At 45.8% G+C, this 23397-nt stretch overlaps 3 protein-coding genes across 5 annotated transcripts; 2 read left to right on the forward strand and 1 right to left on the reverse strand.

The window, feature by feature from the left end:
* Positions 1-3605: 3605 nt before the first annotated feature.
* Positions 3606-11737, forward strand: LOC125364362 (keratin, type II cytoskeletal 2 oral-like). 2 transcript variants are annotated; one of them, XM_048363832.1, is made up of 10 exons: positions 3606-4157; positions 5374-5594; positions 7133-7193; positions 8039-8134; positions 8599-8763; positions 8863-8988; positions 9573-9793; positions 10903-10937; positions 11337-11456; positions 11499-11737. In XM_048363832.1, the coding sequence occupies exons 1-10, from the start codon at positions 3606-3608 to the stop codon at positions 11735-11737; spliced, it is 1836 nt and encodes a 611-aa protein (XP_048219789.1). The 2 variants fall into 2 exon arrangements, with proteins under 2 accessions (XP_048219789.1, XP_048219780.1); XM_048363823.1 differs by having other exon boundaries at positions 11337-11737.
* A 1384-nt stretch (positions 11738-13121) lies between these two features.
* On the forward strand, positions 13122-13775 carry LOC125364375 (deubiquitinase DESI2-like). 2 transcript variants are annotated; one of them, XM_048363869.1, is made up of 2 exons: positions 13122-13282; positions 13370-13775. In XM_048363869.1, exons 1-2 carry the CDS (start codon positions 13159-13161, stop codon positions 13735-13737), a joined length of 492 nt encoding a protein of 163 aa, XP_048219826.1. In that variant the 5' UTR covers positions 13122-13158; the 3' UTR covers positions 13738-13775. The 2 variants fall into 2 exon arrangements, with proteins under 2 accessions (XP_048219826.1, XP_048219816.1); XM_048363859.1 differs by having other exon boundaries at positions 13122-13775.
* An 8063-nt stretch (positions 13776-21838) lies between these two features.
* Positions 21839-22712, reverse strand: LOC125364384 (ADP-ribosylation factor-like protein 2-binding protein). The gene is made up of 2 exons (XM_048363882.1): positions 22701-22712; positions 21839-22318 (listed from the first exon to the last, which is right to left on the reverse strand). Exons 1-2 carry the CDS (start codon positions 22710-22712, stop codon positions 21839-21841), a joined length of 492 nt encoding a protein of 163 aa, XP_048219839.1.
* Between the last annotated feature and the right edge of the window lie 685 nt (positions 22713-23397).

Below are 23397 nucleotides of genomic sequence, written 5' to 3' on the forward strand. Positions count from 1 at the left end.
CTTCCTCCCTTCCTCCTTTCTTCCCTCCCTTCCTCCCTTCTTTTCCTTTTCTCACACCAATTATGTTTCTACACATATACAGAAACAGCAACTGTCGGAGAGCGGTCCCAGCTCCCTAGTCTGGGCTGTGGCCCTGGTGGGTCTGGGCTGTGGCTCTGGCTGGCCAGTCTGCTTTTTACGGTCGCAGTTTCAGCTCCTGAGTCTGGGCTGTGACCCTGGCCGGTCAGTTAACTTTTTATTTCCCCAATAAATCCATCTTTTTACTTGGAAAAAAAAAAGAAATAGCAACTGTCATCTCCTCATCCTCAGCAGACCCTCCGTGGAGAGGGCTATCTTCTCACCTTGACCTAGAAGTAAAGGCTACTGATTTGTTCCTCCACTTACAATTATACTGCCAACTCCTAAGCTTCAGATAAATACCAGAGAACAATTTAATCAGGGGACATAACTCTACTTGATGACAATCTCTCTTGTTATATGGGTGGAGAAGTGAGATTCCAGAGGACTTAGCTACCTGTAAATTTTCCTGCAGACGGTTCTAGAAGGTGAGGGATTAGAATCCAGACGGCTGGTGGTAGGCACCACTCCTCTAACAAGATCCTTCACTGGTGAGGGAAATCTTGAAGAGAATGGCAACTCAGCACGCTCCCTGAAATATATCTAACTGCTGAAAAGACAATCCTGGCCTGTTGAGTATGCCCTTGCTTTGGCAGGCAAAGGCAGCATGAACTGGGGAGGGGGGGTTCCCAACCCAAACATGTGCTTTTGATCCCATAACCTTGATCCACATAGGCCAGGGTGGCAGCTGTGGCTACACTAATGAGCCACCGCCCATTGTCTGGGAAGTGGAGCCCAGGGAGAAGGGAGTCAGAGACACTCATCTCTGTCTTTGTTTGCTTTGGCCCTTAGACAGGGCATCAGGGGAGCCCAGCCAGGCTGTCTTCCTAGACGAAGCATTTGATTTGCTTTTAAATGAATTCCAGAGAATATAAGTAAAGACCTTAACAAGAGAGTCTGGCATCTAACTGACAAGTGGGAGTGTCTTCTTTATGTATTCTCATGGATGAACAGTGATTTAAAAATCTATGTATCAAAGGATTCTATGTGCTTAAATTGCAAACCAATTCTACAAGTAGGGAAGGTGTCCCTTTTCACAACTAAGGGAAGAGTGGTTGCCCACCTTCTCCCAGGTCACCATAGGGTGAGAGGTAGACATGGAATTTGAACCTTGCTCTCCCATAGTCTATGATGATGTTCTGTTAGGCCATAGCCATCTTGTTTGTATGCTATTTGGTAGTTGTCAAAGGACGTTCACTCAGATTACATACTGTGAAGCTTGCCACAAAGCTCCCAAGGCACAAAAATGGGTTGACAGAGTAGAACTGCAGACCTGGCTTGTTCAATCATGGCCCGAGGTCATCCGAGCCAGCTTCATCTAGACTGCATCTCACCATCTGTTCCAGTGGCTTGCCTCACTCTCCTTTCCTATTCAGCTTCCTTTCCCTGCTGCCATTCTTATCATCTGGTGAGTTTTCAGGGATGCAAAGAGAAGTCAGAGCCAAGGTAACTTATTCCTTCTATGACCCCAGAAGGGGCACTAATAGCAGCTAATCCCACAGTGCTGGTTCAAAGGTCACAGCAGTCCCATGGAAGTACAGGCTTTAGGACTGATAAAACCAGGCACATAAAAGTTAAGTGACAGCCGGTGCCCGTGGCTTACACCTGTAATCCTAGTTACTCAGGAGGCTGAGATCTGAGGATTGCGTTTTGAAGCCAGGAAAGTCCATGAGATGCTTCTCTCCATGTAACTACTCAAAACCTGGAAGTAAAGCTGTGGCCCAAGTGATAGAGCACTAGCTTTGAGCAAAGGAGCTCAAGGACAGAGCCAAGGCCCTGAGTTCAAGCCCCATGACCAACCAAAAAAAAAAAAGTTAAGTAGCTTGTTCAAGGTCCTAGAGCTAGTGAGATAGATGCATAGCACTTGACATTGACAGTCTATGCCTTTCAGTATTCAGACCAGTCCTCTAGACCAGCTTTTACAGAAACCATCCCTTAGGGAATGCTAGTTGCCGTTGTATCCCATACTTGTTTTGTGGGGAGTCTAGAATCTGTCTTTCCCTGCTCCCTGTGAAATCACATATAGTGACAACTAGAGAGTTTGCCATGTGTAGCATGGCTGGGGTGTGGATGGGGCATGGTATGGGCCAGGGAGCAGTTGAATTTCTGGGAATTAGAGCAGTAACTCATCTGTGCACTAGTCTGTCATCAAGGGCCCTACATCCCTCCACCATGGACCCAGATGGGACTCCTGGGGCCTACACAAAGACTTCCTAAACTTCCTGGATTATAAGGCTTGATAAAAATACAGAACCCAAACATCATCCTCTTCAGATGTTCATTCAGAGGGCTTAGGTGGGGTCTAGATCTCCACGTTTGTGTTCTGAGACAGCTGTCCTTAGCACATCTGTGGGGTGTATACCCTGATATGCTAGAAGCTGGACAGTCAGAAAGAGCAATGCAGTTCTCAGGCCCCTCTCTGGAGGAGCTCAGGAACTAGAGCAGTGATGGTAGATGGAGAGGGCCACGGTGGGGTAAGGATGAGGTATGCTGGGAACACAGAAAGGGGTACAGACCAGCTCAGGTGGGCGAGCAGGAAGAAGAATGTAACCTCCAGATCTGTGTTGGGCCTAGACATTATACTCACTCTCATCCCAAGATGAGCAGGATTGCAGCATTGCCTTTGCCAGTCAGCTGGATGTCTTTCTGTCCTGTCTCCTCTTGCTTCTGGATACAGAACACCCTGCTGCTGGTCCATCATGGCAGGAGCAGGGCTTTGTCTGGGACTTTCCCCAGCAGGTGCCTCGCCACTCCCCGAGTCTCACATTTGTGTGATCTGTATTATGAGCCTCTTTAGGGATGAGACATGTCCATTTCCCTGCAAGCAGCATTTCCCTGCCCAAACTCTAGATCTGCACCAATAGAAGTTTTGGGCTGTCTTTGTGGCTGATAGGACCCCATGGGATCAGTACAGTTCTCGCCTCCAGGCCTTCTGTAGATTGGGATCAGGCAATGTTACCCAGAGTTAGAGCCCCACGACCAACCAAAGAAACAAAGAGGGCAATGTCTAACAATGGGGGAACCACTGATAGTATGTGTGTGCACAGACAGGACTCAGACTACTTGAATTTTGGAACTCAGTGACATCTGTGTCATGGAACTCAATGTCTCCTAATGCTTGGGGTTTAAAGCCAGTTCACCCTGCTGGACTAGGTGCTACTTGGGTTCCCTGAGACCCTTGAGGAAATCACACAAAGAGAAGGAAGAGACTTTGGTTTTCTGTCAACGGAGGCGAGTTTGGGTGATTAAGCAAAGAAGCCATTTTTGTCTAAAGGATTAGCTTTGAGGTATGCTGAGAACCAAGAGGTAACATTTCCTGCAAGGTGAACCAAACCCAAGATGACTCTCCACTAATTGCTTGCCTCTCCTGCCAAGCCAAATGTCCTGGAATATAAAGGCCAGCCTCCTCTGCTGTCCCGTACTCTGCCGTCATCTCTCTGCTCTGCTCTTGCCAAAGCATCGCTAGCACACTTCCCAGCCCTCTCACCATGAGCAGACAAGCCTGCACTAAATCCTTCAGTGCTAGGAGCCAAGGTTTCTCTGGCCACTCAGTTGTGGTCTCCAGCAGCAGTGGCAGTAGCAGCAGGATGAGCTGTGTGGCCCGCTCCAAGGGAGTCAGTGGAGGGGCCTGTGGGCTCTGGAGTGGAGCAGGTGGCTTTGGAAGTCGCAGCCTCTACAACCTGGGTAGAAACAAAAGCATCTCCATGAGCGTGGCAGCTGGTAGCTTCCGGGCTGGTGGCTTTGGTGGAGGGCACAGTGGCTGTGGTAGTGGTTTGGGAGGTGGCTTTGGGGGTGGCCATGGAGGCAGTTTTGGGGGTGGCAGAGGAATGGGAGGTAGCTCTGGGGGAGCTGGTGGCTTTGGGGGGTCTGCTGGCTTTGGTGCTGTTTGCCCCCCTGGGGGAATCCAGGAAGTGACAGTCAACCAGAGCCTCCTGCAGCCCCTCAATGTGGAGATTGACCCCCAGATTGGGCAAGTGAAGGCTCAGGAGAGGGAGCAGATCAAAACTCTCAACAACAAGTTTGTGTCTTTCATCGACAAGGTGAGAGTGAAGCCCAGAGGCATGGTGGAGGGTTGTGAAATGGGCCAGTGGTTGGTACGGGAAGATGGCAGCAAGACCTGCCACACTTGAAGGCAGGAATGCCTGGCTCTGGGACAGTCAACATACTTGTTTCTCTTAAGTTTTGTTTTTCCAGCTATGAAATGGGAGAGAGAGAGAGATCCCTAGTCATGGAGAGGTGAGATGAGGTGAGGGTTCAAACCCCCTTGTAGCGCTGAAGAATGAGGTTTTAGCCCCAAACCAATACAGTTCATTTGCAATCCTTTTGATAAGCAATTGTTTGGTAAGCCAATGTAGCTGGTAACCAGTTTTGCATGGGCACCAATCTCATGGTGAGTACTGACAGCTGACTGACCTTCCCAATGATGCTGTCTGCTTCTGTGATGGTCTGCTGAGCTGCCTTTCAGGGGCAGAGAAGAATGTGCAGGGTCTGTTTGGGAAAGGAGCCCAGGACTGGAAGTGGACATAGGTCAGTTGCAAGATGTGTGGCTGAAAGGAGGCTTTCCTGTGTGAAATCTCAAAGGAAAAGTTAGGCCTTGTTGACTATTTTCACTTCCTCTGTGGCCACAAGAGATGTACACAGAATACCCAACTAAAAATAAGTTTGTGTCAAACACCTCTGGCTGTGTTTCGAAGGATTCCAGTGGACCTAAGGAAGTTCTGGGTTTGACTTCAAGTTGTCTTTTGTATTGATTTCCCTTTTGGCAACTTGGGCTCTCCTTAAGTTGGGGATAACAGCACCTTCTGTTCTGGAAGGTAGAGTATTAGCCCTCAACACATTTTAGCTCTTTCTTTTCTAATCTTCATTCTCTTCAGGTTCCAGAACAGAGAGACAATTGTGGCTTGGATAACTAGGTCTGCCTCCCCCTTTCCACCTTTTGGAAATTTTTCTTTTTGTGCCAGTCATAGTGCTTGAACTCAGGATCTGAATGCTGTCCCTTAAACTTTTGTGCCAAGTCTAGTACTCTAGAACTTTAGCCACAGCTCCACTTTCACCTTTTTTTTTTTGTGTGCTTGATTGGAGATAAGAGTCTCATTGACTTTCCTGCCCAGGTTGTCTTTGAACTGTGATCCTTGGATCTCAGCTTCCCGAGTAGCTGGGATTACAGGTGTGAGCCACCAATGCCTGGCCTTTCCACCCTTTGGGATCATTGGTCCTGCTAACTCAGGGGGCTCCTTCCTTCCTCTCCTAATGCAGGTGCGGTTCTTGGAACAGCAAAACAAGGTTCTTGAGACTAAGTGGGAACTGCTCCAGCAGCAGGTCACAAGGTCTGCCTCAGGGCCCAGGAATTTAGAGCCACTCTTTGAGTCCTACATCAGCTCTCAGAACAAGCACTTGGATTCACTTCTAAGGGAGAGGGAGAACCTGGAAGGAGAGAAGAAGAACACGCAAGACCTGATGGAAGACTTCAAACGCAAGTAAGGGGCCTATGGGGAAATTTCCCTTTCTGAGGTTAGCAAGCAGGAATGGTCTTGATTTGAGATTTCAACTGTTTCTTTTTCTTTCTTTTTTTTTTGGCCAGTCCTGATCCTTGGACTCAGGGCCTGAGCACTGTCCCTGGCTTCTTTTTGCTCAAGGTTAGCACTCTGCCACTTGAGCCACAGCGCCACTTCTGGCCATTTTCTGTATATGTGGTGCTGGGGAATTGAACCCATGCCCTCACTTATATGAGACAAGCACTCTTGCCACTAGGCCATATCCCCAGCCCTTCAACTGTTTCTGACTGCACCTTCAGTTCATTCTCTTTGATGGGTTTGTGGAGTGACTCATGACCAAGCAGAGGGGCTGACAAGGAGGAATTGACACATTATGTGGCTGATTATGTTTTTAGCAAGGCCCTTTCTATCTATATACATAGGATAGCCTGTGTGAATGGGGAGCCCTCACATATAGTTCATACCCTCTGAGGGGTGTGTGTGTGTGTGTGTGTGTGTGTGTGTGTGTGTGTGTGTCTGTAAGCTGGGCCTCTCCAAGTAGGAGAGAGAGCACCAGGCATGCTCAAGGGTCCCGCAGGGAGGGGACACCTGCTCCAATTCCGCCATCCGTCCATGCTGGTGGCCTCTCAGCTTCATGCTGGGTTCAGGGAGTGCATGAGCACCTCACACTCACATTGTCCAGAAACGTCTTTGCTTCGGTAGTCATTCCTGTTCTTCAGTGTTCATGCAGTCCTAACTTCATGGTGGGAGAGTCTAGCTCCTAACAGGCTGGGATCCTACACCTGTGATGCATTCAGAAGGTGTGGGCTCATTCACACCTCAAATTCCTCTAAGGAAAACCAAACAGCCATTCACTGAAACGGAAACATCAGTTGGGAGTAATATCTCCTCAGGTTCCCATGGTGTGCCCTGTGCATTGTAAAGTGGATCAGAGCCCAGACAAGCAATGAGTGTCCTCTGTGCCTTCCTCCAGGCTGTGCACAGCACAGCTCATCACCAGGGTAAGGTGAGGAGGAGGAGCAGGAGGTGGTACGCCGAGTTCTGAGAAGTCTCCAGGAAGGACAGCTATTCACTTCTCAGGGCTTATTGCAAACTGTTATGGTAGGACCTTTGTTTTTTAAAAAATGATAAAGACTTAGCTGGGCACTGGTGGCTCACACCTGTAGTCCTATCTACTCAGGAGGCTGAGATCTGAGGATTGCGGTTCAAAGCCATCCCAGGCATGAAAGTCCATGAGATTCATCTCTAGGCTAACCACCACAAAAGCTGGAAACGGCACTGTGGCTCCAAGTGGTAGTGAGAACAAAAGCTCAGGGAGAATGCCCAGGCCCTGAGAGTTCAAGCCTTAAGATTGGTGGTGAAGCCGAACAAACAAGATAAAAGATTTCAAGATGATGCCAACAGGGCACCCTGCACACAGGATTGTGAAGCGGTGCTGCCTCTGGCTGAGGAGATTCTCCATGAGTATATGGCCCCCTCATCTAAACCTGTGACAGATACCATCTTCATCTCTGTTCCAGGTATGAGGATGAGGTCAACAAGCGCACAGCAGCAGAGAATGAGTTTGTGGGGCTCAAGAAGGTAGGTGAGCAAGATGAGCAGATCCAGGATCTCCCTCCCACCCCATAGAGGGAACAAATCCTATGCTGTGAACAGAGCTTACACTTCCTTACAGTGTTGGATGTTTGAATGATAGAAGCTGTTCTGAGTATATTGCTGGTGGGGGAGAAATCTTCCAACTTTACGGTGCCTAATCAGCTGGTTAGTTATGGGAACTAATAATGGAAGTTTTATGGGTAGCATTAGTCAATATTTTCAGCCTATATGTGTACCTTGGGTATTAGCAATAACAGCAATCAACGATAGCACAGTTTAATTGGTCACTGTAAAGATGAAGACTTCTAATCAAGAGACTGGGCTTTGGTACTTAAATAAGTACAAAGCACATTCATATTAGGTGGGGTCTTCTACTCTAAAACTAGATTTTCTGTGTCTGGCTCATACACCTCGGGAAAACCATCTATATTTTATTACATTTACATTTATGTACTTACCATTATACTTTGTTATATCTTGGGGTTTAATCACTCAAAGCAATAGAAAGGAAGAAAAGTATTTAGGTTCCTTTCGGTATGCATTTCTCCAATTACTAGACCATGTCCTTTACCTATTTTTGCTCAAGGATGGTGCTTTACTACTTGAGCCACAGCTCCCTCTCCCTCTCTCTCCCTTTCCCTTTTCCCCTCCTCCTCCTCTTCTCCCTCTTCCCCTCCTCCTTCCCCTCTCCCTCCTTTTTAACAGGGAAAGTGAGAAGCCACAGTTAGAAGGTCTAGGGGAAGGAATAACAGGAAGGATGAAAGCTAGAAAGGGTTGTGGGTGGAAAGGGAGCAGGAGGTCATTCTTTGGGGTTCTGACTTCTCTTTCAGGATGTAGATGCGGCTTACCTAAACAAGGCTCAACTGTATGCTAAAGTGGACTCCCTGACAGAAGAAATCAACTTCCTGAGAAGCCTCTATGACATGGTGATTCCTTGGTTTGCTAAGCTGCAGAGAATCTCTGTTGACATCGTCTCAAGCATAGCTTTCCGGGACAGTCTTGGCTCCTGGGTTGTGGGCCTCTCTTTTCCTTAGCCCATTGTACTCCCCACCTTCCTCTGTCCTCAGGCCAGTATCACAGCCAGCTACTTCATAATACTCTTCTCTCCTGTGCTCCCATGGAGACCCATATAAGCAGGTGCACTGGCTGGTGTTTCCAGGCTGCCAACCTGACCACATATGCAACTGCCCTTTTCTTCTAGCCTCCTAATTTTGCCATGTTTTAAATTGTAGCCAGGTCTGAAATGTAAGCTTCTTTTTTGAATTGCCCTATTCTTTAGCTCCCTCCTTGGGTATAGGGGGGTGTCTTTGTCAGTAGAGGGTTTGTTCTCCGCCTCCTCTGGGGGGACAGGTGGGGCTGTCATCTCAGTGATCATCGATGTTCCCTGTAGGAGCAGGCCCAGATGCGGAGTCATGTCAGCGACATGTCTGTGGTATTGTCAATGGATAATAACCGCTCCCTAGAACTGAACGGCATCATAGCTGAGGTCCGCACCCAGTATGAGGACATCGCCCGGAGGAGCAAGGATGAGGTTGATGCTCTGTACCAGACTAAGGTACAAATCCTTCTCTCCAGTCCATCAGGTCCCAGTGAGCTTGATCAAGAATGGGCCAATTCTTTTCCAAGCCATGTTGATGAGTTTCTCCTCTGTTAGCTTGGGGAGCTGCAGACCACGGCTGGAAGGCATGGGGATGACCTGAAGAGCACCAAGAATGAGATCATGGAGCTCAACAGGATGACCCAGAGGCTGCGGGCAGAGATTGAGAATGTGAAGAAGCAGGTGGGTCTGGACTTCATGGAGTGATCCCAGGGACGTTATGGGTCTTGGGGAGGAGGAAGAGCACTGGCTGGGCTCCTCTGCCACGTGCATTGTCCATCATTTCATGGTGTCAGACTTTGGGAGCTTCTGTTCTCCCAGATGTTCCGAATGTATCCTTAGAGGAAAGATGGCTGCCCATGTTGCTCTCTCAGTAGCCAATCTGACAACCACTCTGCTGGCCTTAAATACTCAGCTCTCAGCAGATTTTGCCCTCAGCGGCACTCATCAGTGTAACTTTTCAAGGCTGCTTTCTATCACAGGAAGGACAAGATCATTAAGAGAGCTCTCAACAGTCTGAGAAAAGATTAACAACAAATGAGTCCACTACTAAAACAACTCATTCCTGTACTTGATGAGTTGGAAGTCATCTTCAGTGGGCCAAGGATGAGCTTTTGCCCATTGAAACAGTGACTTGTTTTCTGGGCATGCTCCACTGGGATATCTGAGGAAGGGGAAGGGGAGATGCTGGGTGGAGGAAGAGATCTCTTCTCAGGAGCAATGAGGTAGTTGTTTCCTATCACTGATCTACCCTCTCTCTGTCCCAGAATGCCAACCTGCACACGTCCATTGCAGAAGCTGAGCAGCGTGGCGAGATGGTTCTCAAGGATGCCAATGCCAAGCTCCAAGGTTTGCAGGGTGCCCTACAGCAGGCCAAAGATGACCTGTCCCGCCTGCTGCGTGACTATCAGGAGCTGATGAACATCAAGTTGGCCTTGGACGTGGAGATCGCCACCTACCGCATGCTGCTGGAGGGCGAGGAGTGCAGGTGAGGGGCCAAGGCCAGAATTCTCCAGAGAAGATTTTTTTTTTTGGGGTGCCAGTCCTGGGGGCTTGAACTCAGGCTCTGGGTGCTGTCCCTGAGATTTTTTTTACTCAAGGCTAGCATTCTGCCAACTTGAGCCACAGCTCTACTTCTGGCATTATTGGTGATTAATTGGAGAAGTGTCTCAGAGACTTTCTGGCTGGCTTTGAGTCTGGATCCTCAGATCTCAGCTTCCTGAGTAGCTAGGATTACAGACACTGACACCTGCCTGTTCAGATAAGATTTTAAAATATCTTTGCTAAAGACCAAAAGGAACAAGTTGATAAGGAGAGGATTATTACTTAGACAACCAATACAAGGAGCCTCCTGAATGACAGTTAAACATTTAGGCTTCTAATCAGTCACTATCATCTAATTCTCCAGTTTATCAGGCTATGAATATTGAGTTACAAACAATGTGCAATGTGTCAGGAAAAGGGCTTGGGTTGATATGTATTATAGACTAGAGCTATCTACTGGAACTTTCCAAGTTGATGAAAACATTCTATAGCTATACTCCAATACAGTACTCCATTAGCTACTGGAACATTTGAAACATAGCTATTGAACCAAGAAACTGGGAAGTGGGATTTTTTGTGGAGGTGGGGTGTGGGTGCCAGTCCTGGGACTTTGAACTTATGGCTTAGATGCTATCTGTACCTGAGCTTTTCCACTCAAGGCTAGTGCTCTACCACCTGAGATACAGTTCCACTTCTGGCTTTTTGCTGCTTAATTAGAAATGAGTCTCATGACTTTCCTGCCTCAGCTGGCATTGAACCAAGATCCTCAGATTTCAGCCTCCTGAGTGGCTAGGATTATAGGCATGAGCCATAAGCACCCAACTAAAGCAAGGAGCCTTTAGCACAAAGGGAAACAGGGCAGGGAGGTGGAAAGATCTAGTAATGGAAGTACCAGAAGTCTCAACTCTGGATCACCTCCTCTTTTCTGGGGAGACATGGAAAGACTTGGAATAGTCTTCCTTCTCCCAGGAACTTGATCCCTCATAGGGTACATGAGGAGACGTGACTCCCAAACTTTTTGGTTATTGACTCCCATATTGTGTCCCTTTTCAGGATGTCTGGAGAGTATCAGAATTCTGTGAATATCTGTAAGTAGCACATTCAAAACCTTCCTTGGTTGTAAAATGGACAGCTAGAAACATCCCCACTGACAGAGTTCTGGGGAGAAGGCCTGATTCATCTAATGAAGGCACCTGACGTCAGCCAGGGTCTTGGCCACTTCCATATTCTGTCCCCAGCATAAGCTGACCTACCTTTGGGGCCAAAGCCCAACCCCTCTCCCCCAAGTTTGTAGGATATATCCTAAGTTGGAGAATCAGATGTCTATGGGTACTTCTGGTTCAAGCTTTTGGGCAAGGATGCCATGCTTGTTATTTGCGCATTGAGGTCTTAGAGAAGCTGAGCTTTATCTAAGCCCAGCTGGGGAGCCTGTGATCATCACATTGCCACTTTCCTTTTTCCTAATCTGAGTGTCTACTCTCTTATAGCGGTGGTCAGCAACATCACCAACACAAGCAGCGGCTCTGGAGGCTTCCGAGGGGTCAGTGGCCGCAGCAGCAGTGGCTACAGAGGGGGCAGCAGCAGCAGCAGCACCAGAGGCAGCAGCGGTAGCAGCTCTGGACAGGACAGTAGGGGCAAGAGCAGGGGAGGCAGAGGCAGCAGCAACCGCTGCCAGGAAGGCAGTGGCAGGGGCAATGGGGGCAGGGCCGTCACGAGAAGCTACCAGAGCAGCAGCAGCAGCAGCAGCTGCATGAACCAGTGTGGAACGGGCTTCAGCTCTGGTGGCATCCAGACCTCAGCAGGCAGTGACAAGTCTGCTTGTGGAGGCAATACCAGTCTCCACTTCTCCCAGATCACTACCAGCTCCAGCCAGCAGTGCCCTAAGTGATACCCCGGGCCAGCCCTCCACACCCACCTACTTCCTTCCCAGTCTACAACGGCGCGTCCTACTCTGCTTGGCAAGAACACATGCAGACATCTGTTTCACTTTTCCTCAAGTTTCCTGGAGAAGGAGCTGAATCCGACTCCTCCATCTCCAAGTTCTTTCTAGGTCAAGGAAGTCTGGCTACGAGTCTGGGATGACAAGCTCGTGATGGAGCTCACTTTGGACAGCAACACTTTGAGTCCAAGCCCACCTAGACCTGGAAGCCTGGCCCATTTGCATTTGGGGGGATGGTTGGTTTAAAGATGGCATCTCTCAGGATCTCCACCTGAGGAGAGTGGTGCAGTGGGTCAGTGCTGGAGGGTAGAAAGTCAAGATCTCCAGACTGTTGGTTCTTGGGGAGCCCTTCTTCAATCTGGGCATCATATCTTTATTCACCTCTATCCCCATTATCTCCTGGGTTGTGGAAATTCTGATAATGAATATGTTGCATTTCCTTTTCTCAATAAATTGCACTGGATTTCACATGCTGGTGTTTGACTCTCACTTGAAGATGGACCAGGCCCAAGAGTGGAGGGGAGGGCTGGGAATATAGCCTAGTGGCAAGAGTGCTTGACTCATATACATGAAGCCCTGGGTTCGATTCCTCAGCACCACATATATAGAAAAGGCCCGAAGGGGTGCTGTGGCTCAAGTGGCAGAGTGCTAGCCTTGAGCAAAAAAAAGAAGCCAGGGACAGTGCTCAGGCCCTGAGTTCAAGGCCCAGGACTGGCAAAAAAAAAAAAAAAGAGTGGAGGGGAATCAGGTGGGAGTGGTGATCTTACAGAGGTCAGGAGTGGGTATAAAGGATAGGGAATAGCTGTGTTTCTCCTTTATTCATTTGGTTGGATTCTTGAAAGAGGTTGGTCAGAGTGTGCATGGTGTTAAAGTGGGGACCTTTCCACTCCCAACGCCATCTTACCCACACTCCAGTTCCTCACCAGGCCTCCATAATCCAATCTCAGAAGCAGAGGGTCTGTAGTTTGTCAAGAAAATACATTCCACCGGAACTTGACTATGTTGCCCTCTCTACCTAGCCAGATAACAAATTCTCTTTCTCCAAACAGCTCCTGAGGTCTGAGGGGCTCAATACATAACATTCTTTTTCCCTGTACAGATTATAAGACAATTAAAAAAATAAATGAGAGGCGCCTGAGCCGGAGCGGGCAGCCATGGGCCAGGCCCTGTACTCCCACAGGCGCGGCCCTGTACTCCCACAGGCGCGGCCCTGGAGCGGCCCGGCTGCCCGATGCTCCCGCCTCGGCTGCGGCCGGTCGGGCTGGACGCTTACTGCCCGCCTCACGCCCCGGAGACGCCCTCTGGGTGGGAGAGGACCCGGAGCAGCGTGAGGAGCGGCGGCGGCGGCGGCGGCGGCGGCGGCGGCCAGAATGGGGGCCCAGCTAGTGGTGCTCAACGTGTACGACATGTACTGGATGAACGAATACACCTCGTCCATTGGGATTGGAGTTTTTCATTCAGGAATTGAAGTATATGGCAGAGAATTTGCTTATGGTGGCCATCCTTACTCTTTTTCTGGAATATTTGAAATTTCCCCAGGAACTGCTTCTGAACTAGGAGAAACATTTAAACTTAAAGAAGCTGTTGTTTTAGGGAGCACTGGTTTCCTAAAAGATGATATAGAAAAAATTGTAGAAGAACTGGGAAAAGAATATAAAGGCAATGCCTGTCATTTAATGCATAAAAGCTGCAATCATTTTTCTTCAGCTTTATTGGCGATTCTTTGTGGGAAAGAGATTCCTCGCTGGATCAATCGACTCGCCTATTTCAGCTCCTGTATACCCTTTCTCCAGAATTGCCTCGCACAGGAGTGGCTCACTCCCGCAGCCCTGCAGTCCAGTGTCAGCCAAGAGCTCCAGGATGAGCTGGAAGAAGCGGAGGATGCTGCATCCGCCGCAATGGCAAGCGCCGCCGCGGGCTCCAGACCCCGGCGACACACAAAGCTATGAGTGTCCCCAAAGTTACCTTCGGAACTGTCTCCGGCAGTTGAGCATCATTAGGGAAAAGAAAACAGAATAAGCATCTTTTGGTACTTTGTGTGCAAAGATGGCTTTTCCCCAATCCCAGTTTTTCAGCTCAGGATATTTGTAATCTAAAAAAAAAAAAAAAGTACATAAAAAAAAATGAACAAATGATGGCTGGGGATGTAGCTCTGGTTGAGCGCTTAGCTTAGGGCACATATTCACATGCCTAGCATGTATCAGGTCCTTAGTTTGGTCTCTAGCAGCGTTAACAAAGAAGAGTGCAATGCCTATGCACATCTGATTGTAGAAAAGAATAATTATAGAAATGAACTCCAGAAAATGGAAACAAAAAGCTGTTTTTCTTTGTTGCTGTTTTTGTTTTCTTTCTGTCTTGTTTGTTCATTTGTCTGTCTTTGGGAGAGTAAGAGGGCACAGAAATAGAGGGACAAAGGGTGAACAAGTGCACTAGTGGTACTCACTAGACACTGTGTTGAAAATGAACTATACAACTTGTGGATGGGGATGGAAGGGAAAAACTGTGTATGGGAGAGAGGAAGAGAGGGAAGGGGTGATGCTGTCCAAAAAGAATTATACTCATTATTTCTCAAAAGATAAATATAGAGCTCCCCTCTGATCCAGCAATCCCACTCCCAGGCATTTGCCCAAATGACCAAAAATAAGGCCATAATGAAGCTACCACGACAACCATGTTCATTGCAGCATTTACCATAGCTAAGATATGGAACCAACCCAGATGCCTCTCAGTAGATAAATGGATCAGGAAATGTGGTATATATACACAATGGAGTTCTATGCCTCCATCAGAATGAATGACACTGCTCCATTTGTAAGGATATGAAAAGACCTGGACAATGGGAAATTCTTTTTTTGTTCATTTTTCTTTCTTATGATTTATCCTCAGTTGTCACTGTAGTTGATTTTGGTACCCAGGGTATTGTATATATGTTTATCTGAATTAGGGAAGGGAAGGGGAACATCAAAATGCTGAGACAAAGGATAAAGGGTAAACCAATATAACAATGATACTCACAAGACAATATGTTGGAAATTAACTGTGCGACTTGAGGGAGGGACTTTGGGGAGGAGGGAAGTTGGGAGAAAAATGAGGGAGGGGGTAACAAGTTTGATAAGCATGTACCTACTACCTTACACATGTAACTGTAACCTCTCTGTACGCTTTGACAATAAAATTAAATTTAAAAAGCATAACAAACAAAAAAGAAATGTACTCATTGCTGACCTATGTAACTGTAACCCCACTGTATATCACCTTTACAATAAAAAATAAACAATTATATTAAGTGAAGTATGCCAGATTCAAAGAAAAGTAGGTTGCATGTTTTCCCTCATTTGTAAGAACTAGAATACGTATGATATTCTCTCTTTTTTTTTTTTTTGCCAGTCATGGGGGCTTAGATCAGGGCCTGAGCACTGTCCCTGGCATCTTTTGCTCAAGGCTAGCACTCTATCACTTGCACCATAGCACTACTTCTGGATTTTTCTGTTTATGTGATGCTGAGGAATCAAACCAAGGGATTCATGCATGCTAGGCAAGCACTCTACCAACTAAGCTACATTCCCAGCCAATGATATTCTTTTTTTTTTGCCAGTCCTGGGGCTTGGACTCAGGGCCTGAGCACTGTCCCTGGCTTCTTTTTGCTCAAGGCTAGCACTCTGCCACTTGAGCCACAGCGCCAATTCTGGCCATTTTCTGTATATGTGGTGCTGGGGACTTGAACCCAGGGCCTCATGTATACAAGGCAAGCACTCTTGCCACTAGGCCATATCCCCAGCCCCCAATGATATTCTTAACAGGGGATCTCAACAACCCAATTGGTTAGTGAATAGGACCATATATAATGAAGAGTATCAACATGAATTCCAAGATATGTTAATAAGAGGTTCTTATTATATCCTGTATGTAGTATTTTTTTAATTTAATTTTATTGTCAAGGTGTTGTAAAGAGGGGTTACAGTTACATACGTAAGATAGTGAGTATATTTCTTGTCAAACTTGTTACCTCCTCCCTCATTTTTCTCACACCATAGTTTTGTTTCCTCTTAGTTTTCTGTACCTTGTGTCTTCTACATAAGATTATTCAGTCAGGGTAAGGAAAAGGCAATCACAAAAAGGGCAGGTCAAAGGACGAACCAATGCAACAATGATACTCACTTGACACTAGGTTAGATGTGAACCTTACAACCTTGCGGGGGGAGGGGAGTAGGGAGGGGTACGCAGGGGAAAATGAGGGAGTGGGTAACTGTTTAAAAATAAATGTAGGGGGGAGGGAGGTATGAGGGAGGAGGTAACAAACAGTACAAGAAATGTACCCAAGGCCTAACGCATGAAACTGTAACCTCTCTGTACATCACTTTGACAATAAATAAGTATAAAAAAACCCATAAACAAGTGTATTCATTACCTGACTTATGTAACTGTAATCTCTCTGTATATCACCTTTATCATAACAATACAAAATAAACAAAGAGAAGAATGAACAAATGGACAGTCAATTATTGACCATTATTATTGACATGAAGATACTGGAGTGAGCTTGGTATGACTGTCTATTACTGGGTCTCAGGAGTGGGTTGGATTCTCCATTTGGGTACAGGCAGCACAGGGCAGCACGGAAGGAGGTCTGGCTCCACACAGCACACCGAATAGTGAAGTGTGAGTTTGCTATGGTCAGCCAGACCCTAGCGGAGGGAGAGACATTGCTCTGCACACATGCCTCTTCCTTTTAAATGCAGCTATCAGGAAAGAGAGGATGGGCATGTTACATGAGTGCAGCATACTCGAGGTGGATGTAAAATTAGAAATGGGGACGATGCTCACTGCCCTTCTTCCAGAATGTCCCTGCTGTTCTCAGAAAGTTGAAACCCAAACCCAGGAAGGGTGGTGGAAATGAGGCAGCTATCCAGAGAAACAGGAAGGTTCAAGGAGATGAGATTTAAGGTTTGTGCTAATTTCCCCCTATCTTAACCCAGTTCCATGGGCCTGTGTTTGGGTATGGGAAGTTCTGGCTTGCACTTGATTCCAGGTATGCTTACTCTCAAAAGTGAGATAGGCCTGGACTAAAGAAGGCATCTGCACATCTGGTTTATGACCAAGGAGAAGGCCACAGCCTGGGCTCCACATTTCTAAGCCCTAGATGGGCCTCTCTCTGTTCACCCAATCTGATCTCCAGAATTTAGCCATCCTGGTGTGAAGACTTGGAGAAGACATTTTCAAGTTCAGCTTTAGAGCGCAACAAATCCTTGCATGTCTTTTCAAGGGCTATGTGCAGGAGCTATCTCCCTTCTTACCTTCATGACTTGCCCTTGGCAGAACTCTGGATATATTAGGAACAGAGGCAGGCAGTTCTGGATTGTTACTTTTACTGGCCTTTCAGTCAATTGCAAGAACCTGCACCAAAAACCAGGCACACACTCTGGGGGTGCTGTTTTATATGATACCTAACATAAAGAGAAGAAGCTGGGCACCTGAGCTCAGCCAAACAAACTCACATTGAGAGCAGCAGGGTTTGGGAACAGACATACTTCAGTGTGTGTGTGTGTGTGTGTGTGTGTCATGGTACTGGGGCTTGAACTTGGGGCCTAGGTACTGTCCCTGAGCTCTTTTTTTTTTTTGGCCAGTCCTGGGCCTTGGACTCAGGGCCTGAGCACTGTCCCTGGCTTCCTTTTTGTTCAAGGCTAGCACTCTGCCACTTGAGCTACAGCGCCACTTCTGGCCGTTTTCTGTATATGTGGTGCTGGGGAATCGAACCCAGGGCCTCATGTATACGAGGCAAGCTCTTTTGCCACTAGGCCATATCCCCAGCCCCGCTGAGCTCTTTTTGATCAAGGCTAGTGCTCTAGTATTTGAGCCACAACCTAATTTCTGGAAGCTGTGGTTAATTGGAGACAAGAGTTTCCTGGGCCTTTTCTGCCCCGGCTGATTTCAAACCATGGTCCTCAGATCTTAGCCTTCTTAGTTAGCTAGGATTACAGGTATGAGCCACCAGTGGCCGGGTACACTTTAGTCTTTCTATCTGTTTCACATGAATAAAAGTTCAGCCCCCATGCTCTCTCAGTGTTGTGCCAAGTTGCAAGACCACCACCAAAAAGACCACCGAGACTCAGACATTTCCGAAATGCAAAAGCAAGGCAAGGCTTTATTTAAGCGAGCTGCAACTCGGGCCTCGTCCTACCCACCGACACAGCGGAGGTCAGGAGGAAGCCCCGAGCTGTGATTACACAGGGAAAGGCAAAGAACAAGGTTACAACAATCAGGTGTGCAAGCAAGATTAGGACACAGGTACAAATCTGATTGGCTCAGGGTTTAATTCTAAAATGGGGTTCACGTGTCTGGCACTTCATCAGTACCCTGCATGGGGAGTGAAAGCTGTGTGATTAAAGGAATACTTAGAGATGAATAGAGAGAACAAAACCTTCTTCCCTACAGCAGGAAAGGAAATGGGAGCGTTCACATTTCAAGGCGGAGTTCTAAGCTGATTCCCTTCCCACCTGTTGTGAGGAGGGGAGACAGAGGACGTTGCCAAGGGAGGTAGTGAAAGACTGAAGGATAGTTGAACTGGGAAAGGGAGTGAGCCCAGAAGAGCAGATTGGAGAGGAAGCCCAGAACAGCAGTGGAAAGGAAACACAGAAGAAGGGCAAAGCGTTCAGCTGTCCAGACCAAATCGAAGAAGAATTCCTGGATTAGTGCCACCATCCATGTTGTTGTTGTTATTATTATTATTATTATTGCCAGTCCTGGGGCTTGAACTTGGCCTGAGCACTGTCCCTGGCTTCTTTTTGATCACCACTTGAGCCACAGGGCCACTTCTGGATTTTTCTATATATGTGGTGCTGAGGAATTGAACCCAGGGCTTCATGTATACAAGATGAGTACTCTACCACTAGGCCATATTCTCAGCCCCCTACTATCCATGTTATTAACACAGTCTGAGCCTAGACTGTGTGCCCATGGAGCAGTACCACAGAAGCTTCTAGGGTGATGGCATTGTGTCTGAGGCTGAGCTTAAGGCTGGGGAAGATGGGGTGTTTAAAAGTCTCTGAGTAATCCTGAGTTTTCTCAGTCTTTGCAGAATCTCTCAAACCCATTTTTCCCTTGAAAGATAGAACTGGGGAGCTGTTTACCTTTCAAGGCAGTCAGAGTAGGTAGAGTAGGTATTTTTATCTGTGTGGAAGGGTCAGAGGGTGGATGAGAGACTTCTCGACTGACATTTTGAAATGCCACCAGCTTTGTCTTTAGAGAAACAACAACACAAATCCATCTCCCAGTAGCCACCGTGCTGTTTTCCACCCTTACTCTTTATTTTTTATCCTTCATGCTTCTTCTTCTTTCAAAGTTCTCTTCCTAGGTTATAAAAACAAAAAAAATACTGGTAGCAAAAATGCATAAAATTTAGCCAAATTAAAAAAGATATGAACGCACACATATATTTCAGAGTATATAGTCTATAATGCTTTCCTAACCTGATTTTTATCTAGTCTATTATGTTGTTACTATTGTCCATTTAGTCATTCAACAATGGGGTTATCATTTTCCAGGCATTGTGCCAGGCCCGAGGATGCAGAAAACACAAATAGTTTCTACCCTCATAGAATGTACACACAGAGATGGCCATTTTCTTTTTAAGTGCAGACTCAAATTATTATCTAAAAACTTTTAATTTAGAAAGTCAAATGGGAAGAATTAAACAATGGTAGTTTTCTTTCTTTTTTTCCCCCTACAGGTGTGATGAGCATGTCTTCTTCAGTAATATTTTATTTAGTAAAAAGCCATAGAGATGACCATTAGAGCTCTTTGCATCCTCCTCTTACTGGATTTATGTAAGAACAGTAGAACACCATTTTTCAATAGGGTATTGAACCCAGGGACTTGCACATAATAGGTAAGTGCTCTAATACTGAGCTACAGCCTCAGCCCCACCCTATAGTTAAAATTGCAATTGAAATAATAGTTTCAGCAAACTTTCCCCTTAACCAAAAACCTAACAAATTGATTTATACAGAAAGGATCTTCAACAAAGCTCCACAAACACACAACATGCTTTAAGAGAAGGGTATTTCCCCTTTTAATAGTATCCTTTAGTATTATAGAAATGGGACAGTACTGTATCATCCCTCTGTGAATATAAAATACAATGTACCTGCATTAATATGCATAGTAGTGACTGTGCGTTATCAGAGCTGTTTTTAATGATGTTACGTAAGAATGTTTTCTTCCCAGATGATGACTGATAAGCTAATAAAAAATGGTACCAGGCACCACAACAGTAACATAATTTCATATTTTTCTGCGGTTTTGTTTTTTATCCTTTTTATTAATGGCATGTGCTGGATGTCTAATCTTGTTCAGATGACTGCAGAACCTGGAAAAGCTGTTGCTGCTATTGATGCATAGCATACTGCTATTCTCTCTCTCTCTCTGTCTCTATCTCTCTGTCTCTCTCTCCCTCTCTCTCTATCTCTTTCTCTCTGCCTCTTATTCTCTCTCTGTATGTATATGTAATTTGAATTTTTAGAAACTTTAGCTGGACTGTCAACTTTGGAAAAAGTATCCCAGTTGACTGTCTTGAGTTGGCATTGTACAGAAATGAATAGCCATATTGGTCTAGAAATGTTGACCTTGTTTTTTCCCATTTGCACAGGAGTAAACACACTATACTAAATATGTAAGATCTTATCTACATGGGTTTAATTACAGAAACTAATGAAGTATTCTCTAAATAATGAAAAAGAAAAAAGGAAAAGGCATTTCTCTCCATGTCTTTCAATTTCCAGCACAAGACATACACCAATTGGGAGTCTAGTAAAACTGTGATTTCAATTTAGAAAACATTTTTGTCTTCATAGCAATAGCAAGAAAAAAAAGTCCATGTCTAATATTTTGATATTTTACTAGATAGTCATAAACATTCTGTATTTCCCCTAGTATTCATCTTTAACTTTTTTTCCAGAAATGGTGACTTCGATAAAAGGGCTTTTCTAGAAACACCTAGATGAGACCACATCTAGAGGCTACAAAAATTCTTAGATTAGATCTACTGTATTTCCCTTAGTATTCATCTATAAATTTCTTTTTTAAGAAATGATGCTTAAAGGGAAACAGGCTTTTCTAGAAACATCTAGCTGACTATAGCATGAGGCTATATCTAGAGACTACATCAAGACAACGATAGAAACAACTACAAACCCAATATCAGATGATTATTTTCACATGTAGCTTTTGGTTACAGACATCTCTTTCAGCTAATTCTTACAACAAAGATTTTCCAAACAAACTTAACAAAACCTCATAAAACACATTCTACCCCACCCATCACCTCTGCAATCTTGAGACATAGAGGAGCTAGTTTGTAAGCATCTGAGATAAACACTTTGTTGTTGTTGTTTGTCCTGGGGCTTGAACTCTGGGCCTAGGCACTGTCCCTGAGCTCTTCAGCTCAAGGTTAGTGTTCTACCACTTGAACCACAGTGCCAATTATGGTTTTCTGGTGGCTAATTGGAGATAAGAGTCTCATGAACTTTCCTGCCTGGGCTGGCTTTGAACCGTGGTCCTCAGATCTCCTGAGTAGCTAGGATTACAGGCATGAGCCATTGGCTAGATAAACACTTCTAAAGTAGTCAAAACCCCCACCCAGGTGGGCCCCTGTGGTCAAATCACTTACCCAAGTGATTTCTGTGAGCACAGAGGTTGGTGCAAACCCTGCCTCTGGTACTTGGGACAGGTAGGGTTTGTAGTGGTGTATTGCTTTCCATGGTATTAATACAGGAACTCATATGCCAAATAAAAGGGTCTCCCAAGTGGAATGCCAGTCAGACTCCCAAATGCATTCAAAAGGGTGGCGACTTTGGTGGCAACACTAGAGTTACTGAACATGACAGTGTTTTAGGAAAAGCAGTGGCTCCTGGAGGGTTAGGTCTATGGTCAATCCTCAACATCAGTGAAAAGCCACAGGACAGAGCCTGTCCTTCCTTTCACAATGTAAAGCAACCTTATCCCAGCCTAGTGGGCTAACCATATCCATTTAGCTCCCATTTCTGGAGGAGAGAGCTAATGCTCCAAATCATTCTGCAAAGTTGGTTTGGTCAATGTTTTGCACAAGGAAGTCACCACTAAATCACTGCTTAAGTCCAATCCCCGGCCTTCTTTTTCTGCTTGGTAGTCCAGAAACATCTCTTTAAAGGCCAAAATGTCTGTGAATGTGAGCAGCATGTCCAGTATGTCGTCAGTGATTTCTTCTTCATGGGAGCTTAACGTTGAAGTGAAAGCGGCCATGTTGAACTTGGGAATCCGCTTCAGCAACTCCTCTTCAATGTATTTTTCGATCACAGAAAGATACTCATGGAAAACTGATGTGTAGGTGGTTTTATCCTCTTCAGAGTCTTTGAATTCTTGGTAGTATTTGTCCATGAAACTTCGCTGCAGTTCCTGGAACTTGGCATCCATGATTATGTCTTCTATGGATCCAACCACAGCATCAAATTCTGCATCAGATGAAGAAGAGGCGGACAGCGCAAAGATCTCTTCCTCCTCTGTGGATTCCATCACATCTCTGGTCACTGCACCCTTCCTGGCATGGTGGGAAACCTTGGACCAACCTAGGCCCAGGCGGCTGCTTGCTTACAATCCAGTGGAATCTGTGCTGTTGCTAGCCATGGCTCCATCTGCCCGTCATCTCTAGAGTGGCCCCAGTCACTGCCTTCTGGGTGCCACGCCCTGCAACTGGTCACCATGGGGAAGATCATCATTCTTAATGACTACATAATATTTCCTCATCTGGATAACACATTTTGATGGGTATGCTATGTCTACTTTCTTCCCCTGTAATAAACATCTTTGCAATGGACTTGATGTGAAATTGCTGGGTCACTTAAGATTTTTAAGAAGCAATGTGAACTTTAGTTGTAAGTACTAATGCCTCCATTTACAAGGTGTGGATCAGACTTTTGTTTCTCCAGTTTTATGAATACTGTAGGGTTATTTTTTGAGAGTGCTCATGATCTTATTTTTCATGTATTTCCTTTCTAATGAAGATGAGAATTATCAGAATGCACATGGCTAATTTTTACCTTCTGTGAATTGTTATTTATTTTTTGACTACTTTGTTTTTCTTAGTAATCTGTGAGCAAAATTAAGTATTTGTTGCAAAACACCTTTTAACATCTTTGTTAAAGGCAGCTCTCTATGAGAGTACTATTATATCTAACTCTGGGGGAAAGATGTAGCTCAGTGGTACAGTGTTTGTTTAATATGCATCAGACCCTAGGTGTAATCTCCAGCACCACAAAACAAATCAAACTAAACCAAACCAAGTAAAATTCTTCTGCGTGATCTCGTGACTAACACATTCTGTTAGCTAATTATGTATGATCAACCATGTGGCAGGTCTGTTCTGTTACTTAGACAAAATGATCATTTTTGGCTCTGGATCTCCTTGAAGAAAAAAGATAAACTAGAACCTACTGAGGGAGGGGTAACCTGGACAGAGAGGGTTTGGCACACATGTCATGTACTACATGTAGGAAAAAGACAGGGAAAAAGTTCTTCAATGGAGCCTAATGACTTGAATTCTACAACCTGAGCTTTCAATCTCTATTCATCTTGCTTCA

Source organism: Perognathus longimembris, chromosome 1 (genome assembly GCF_023159225.1).
Source record: "Perognathus longimembris pacificus isolate PPM17 chromosome 1, ASM2315922v1, whole genome shotgun sequence".
In the NCBI taxonomy this organism is placed as follows: Eukaryota; Metazoa; Chordata; class Mammalia; order Rodentia; family Heteromyidae; genus Perognathus; species Perognathus longimembris.

Coding starts and splice junctions, on each gene's coding strand:
- LOC125364362 (XM_048363823.1), top strand. CDS start 3,606: ATGAGCAGACAAGCCTGCACTAAATCCTTCAGTGCTAGGAGCCAAGGT. Junction 7,194..8,038: donor AGTTTGTGGGGCTCAAGAAG/GTAGGTGAGCAA, acceptor CTTCTCTTTCAG/GATGTAGATGCGGCTTACCT. Junction 10,938..11,336: donor TCAGAATTCTGTGAATATCT/GTAAGTAGCACA, acceptor ACTCTCTTATAG/CGGTGGTCAGCAACATCACC.
- LOC125364375 (XM_048363859.1), top strand. CDS start 13,159: ATGGGGGCCCAGCTAGTGGTGCTCAACGTGTACGACATGTACTGGATG.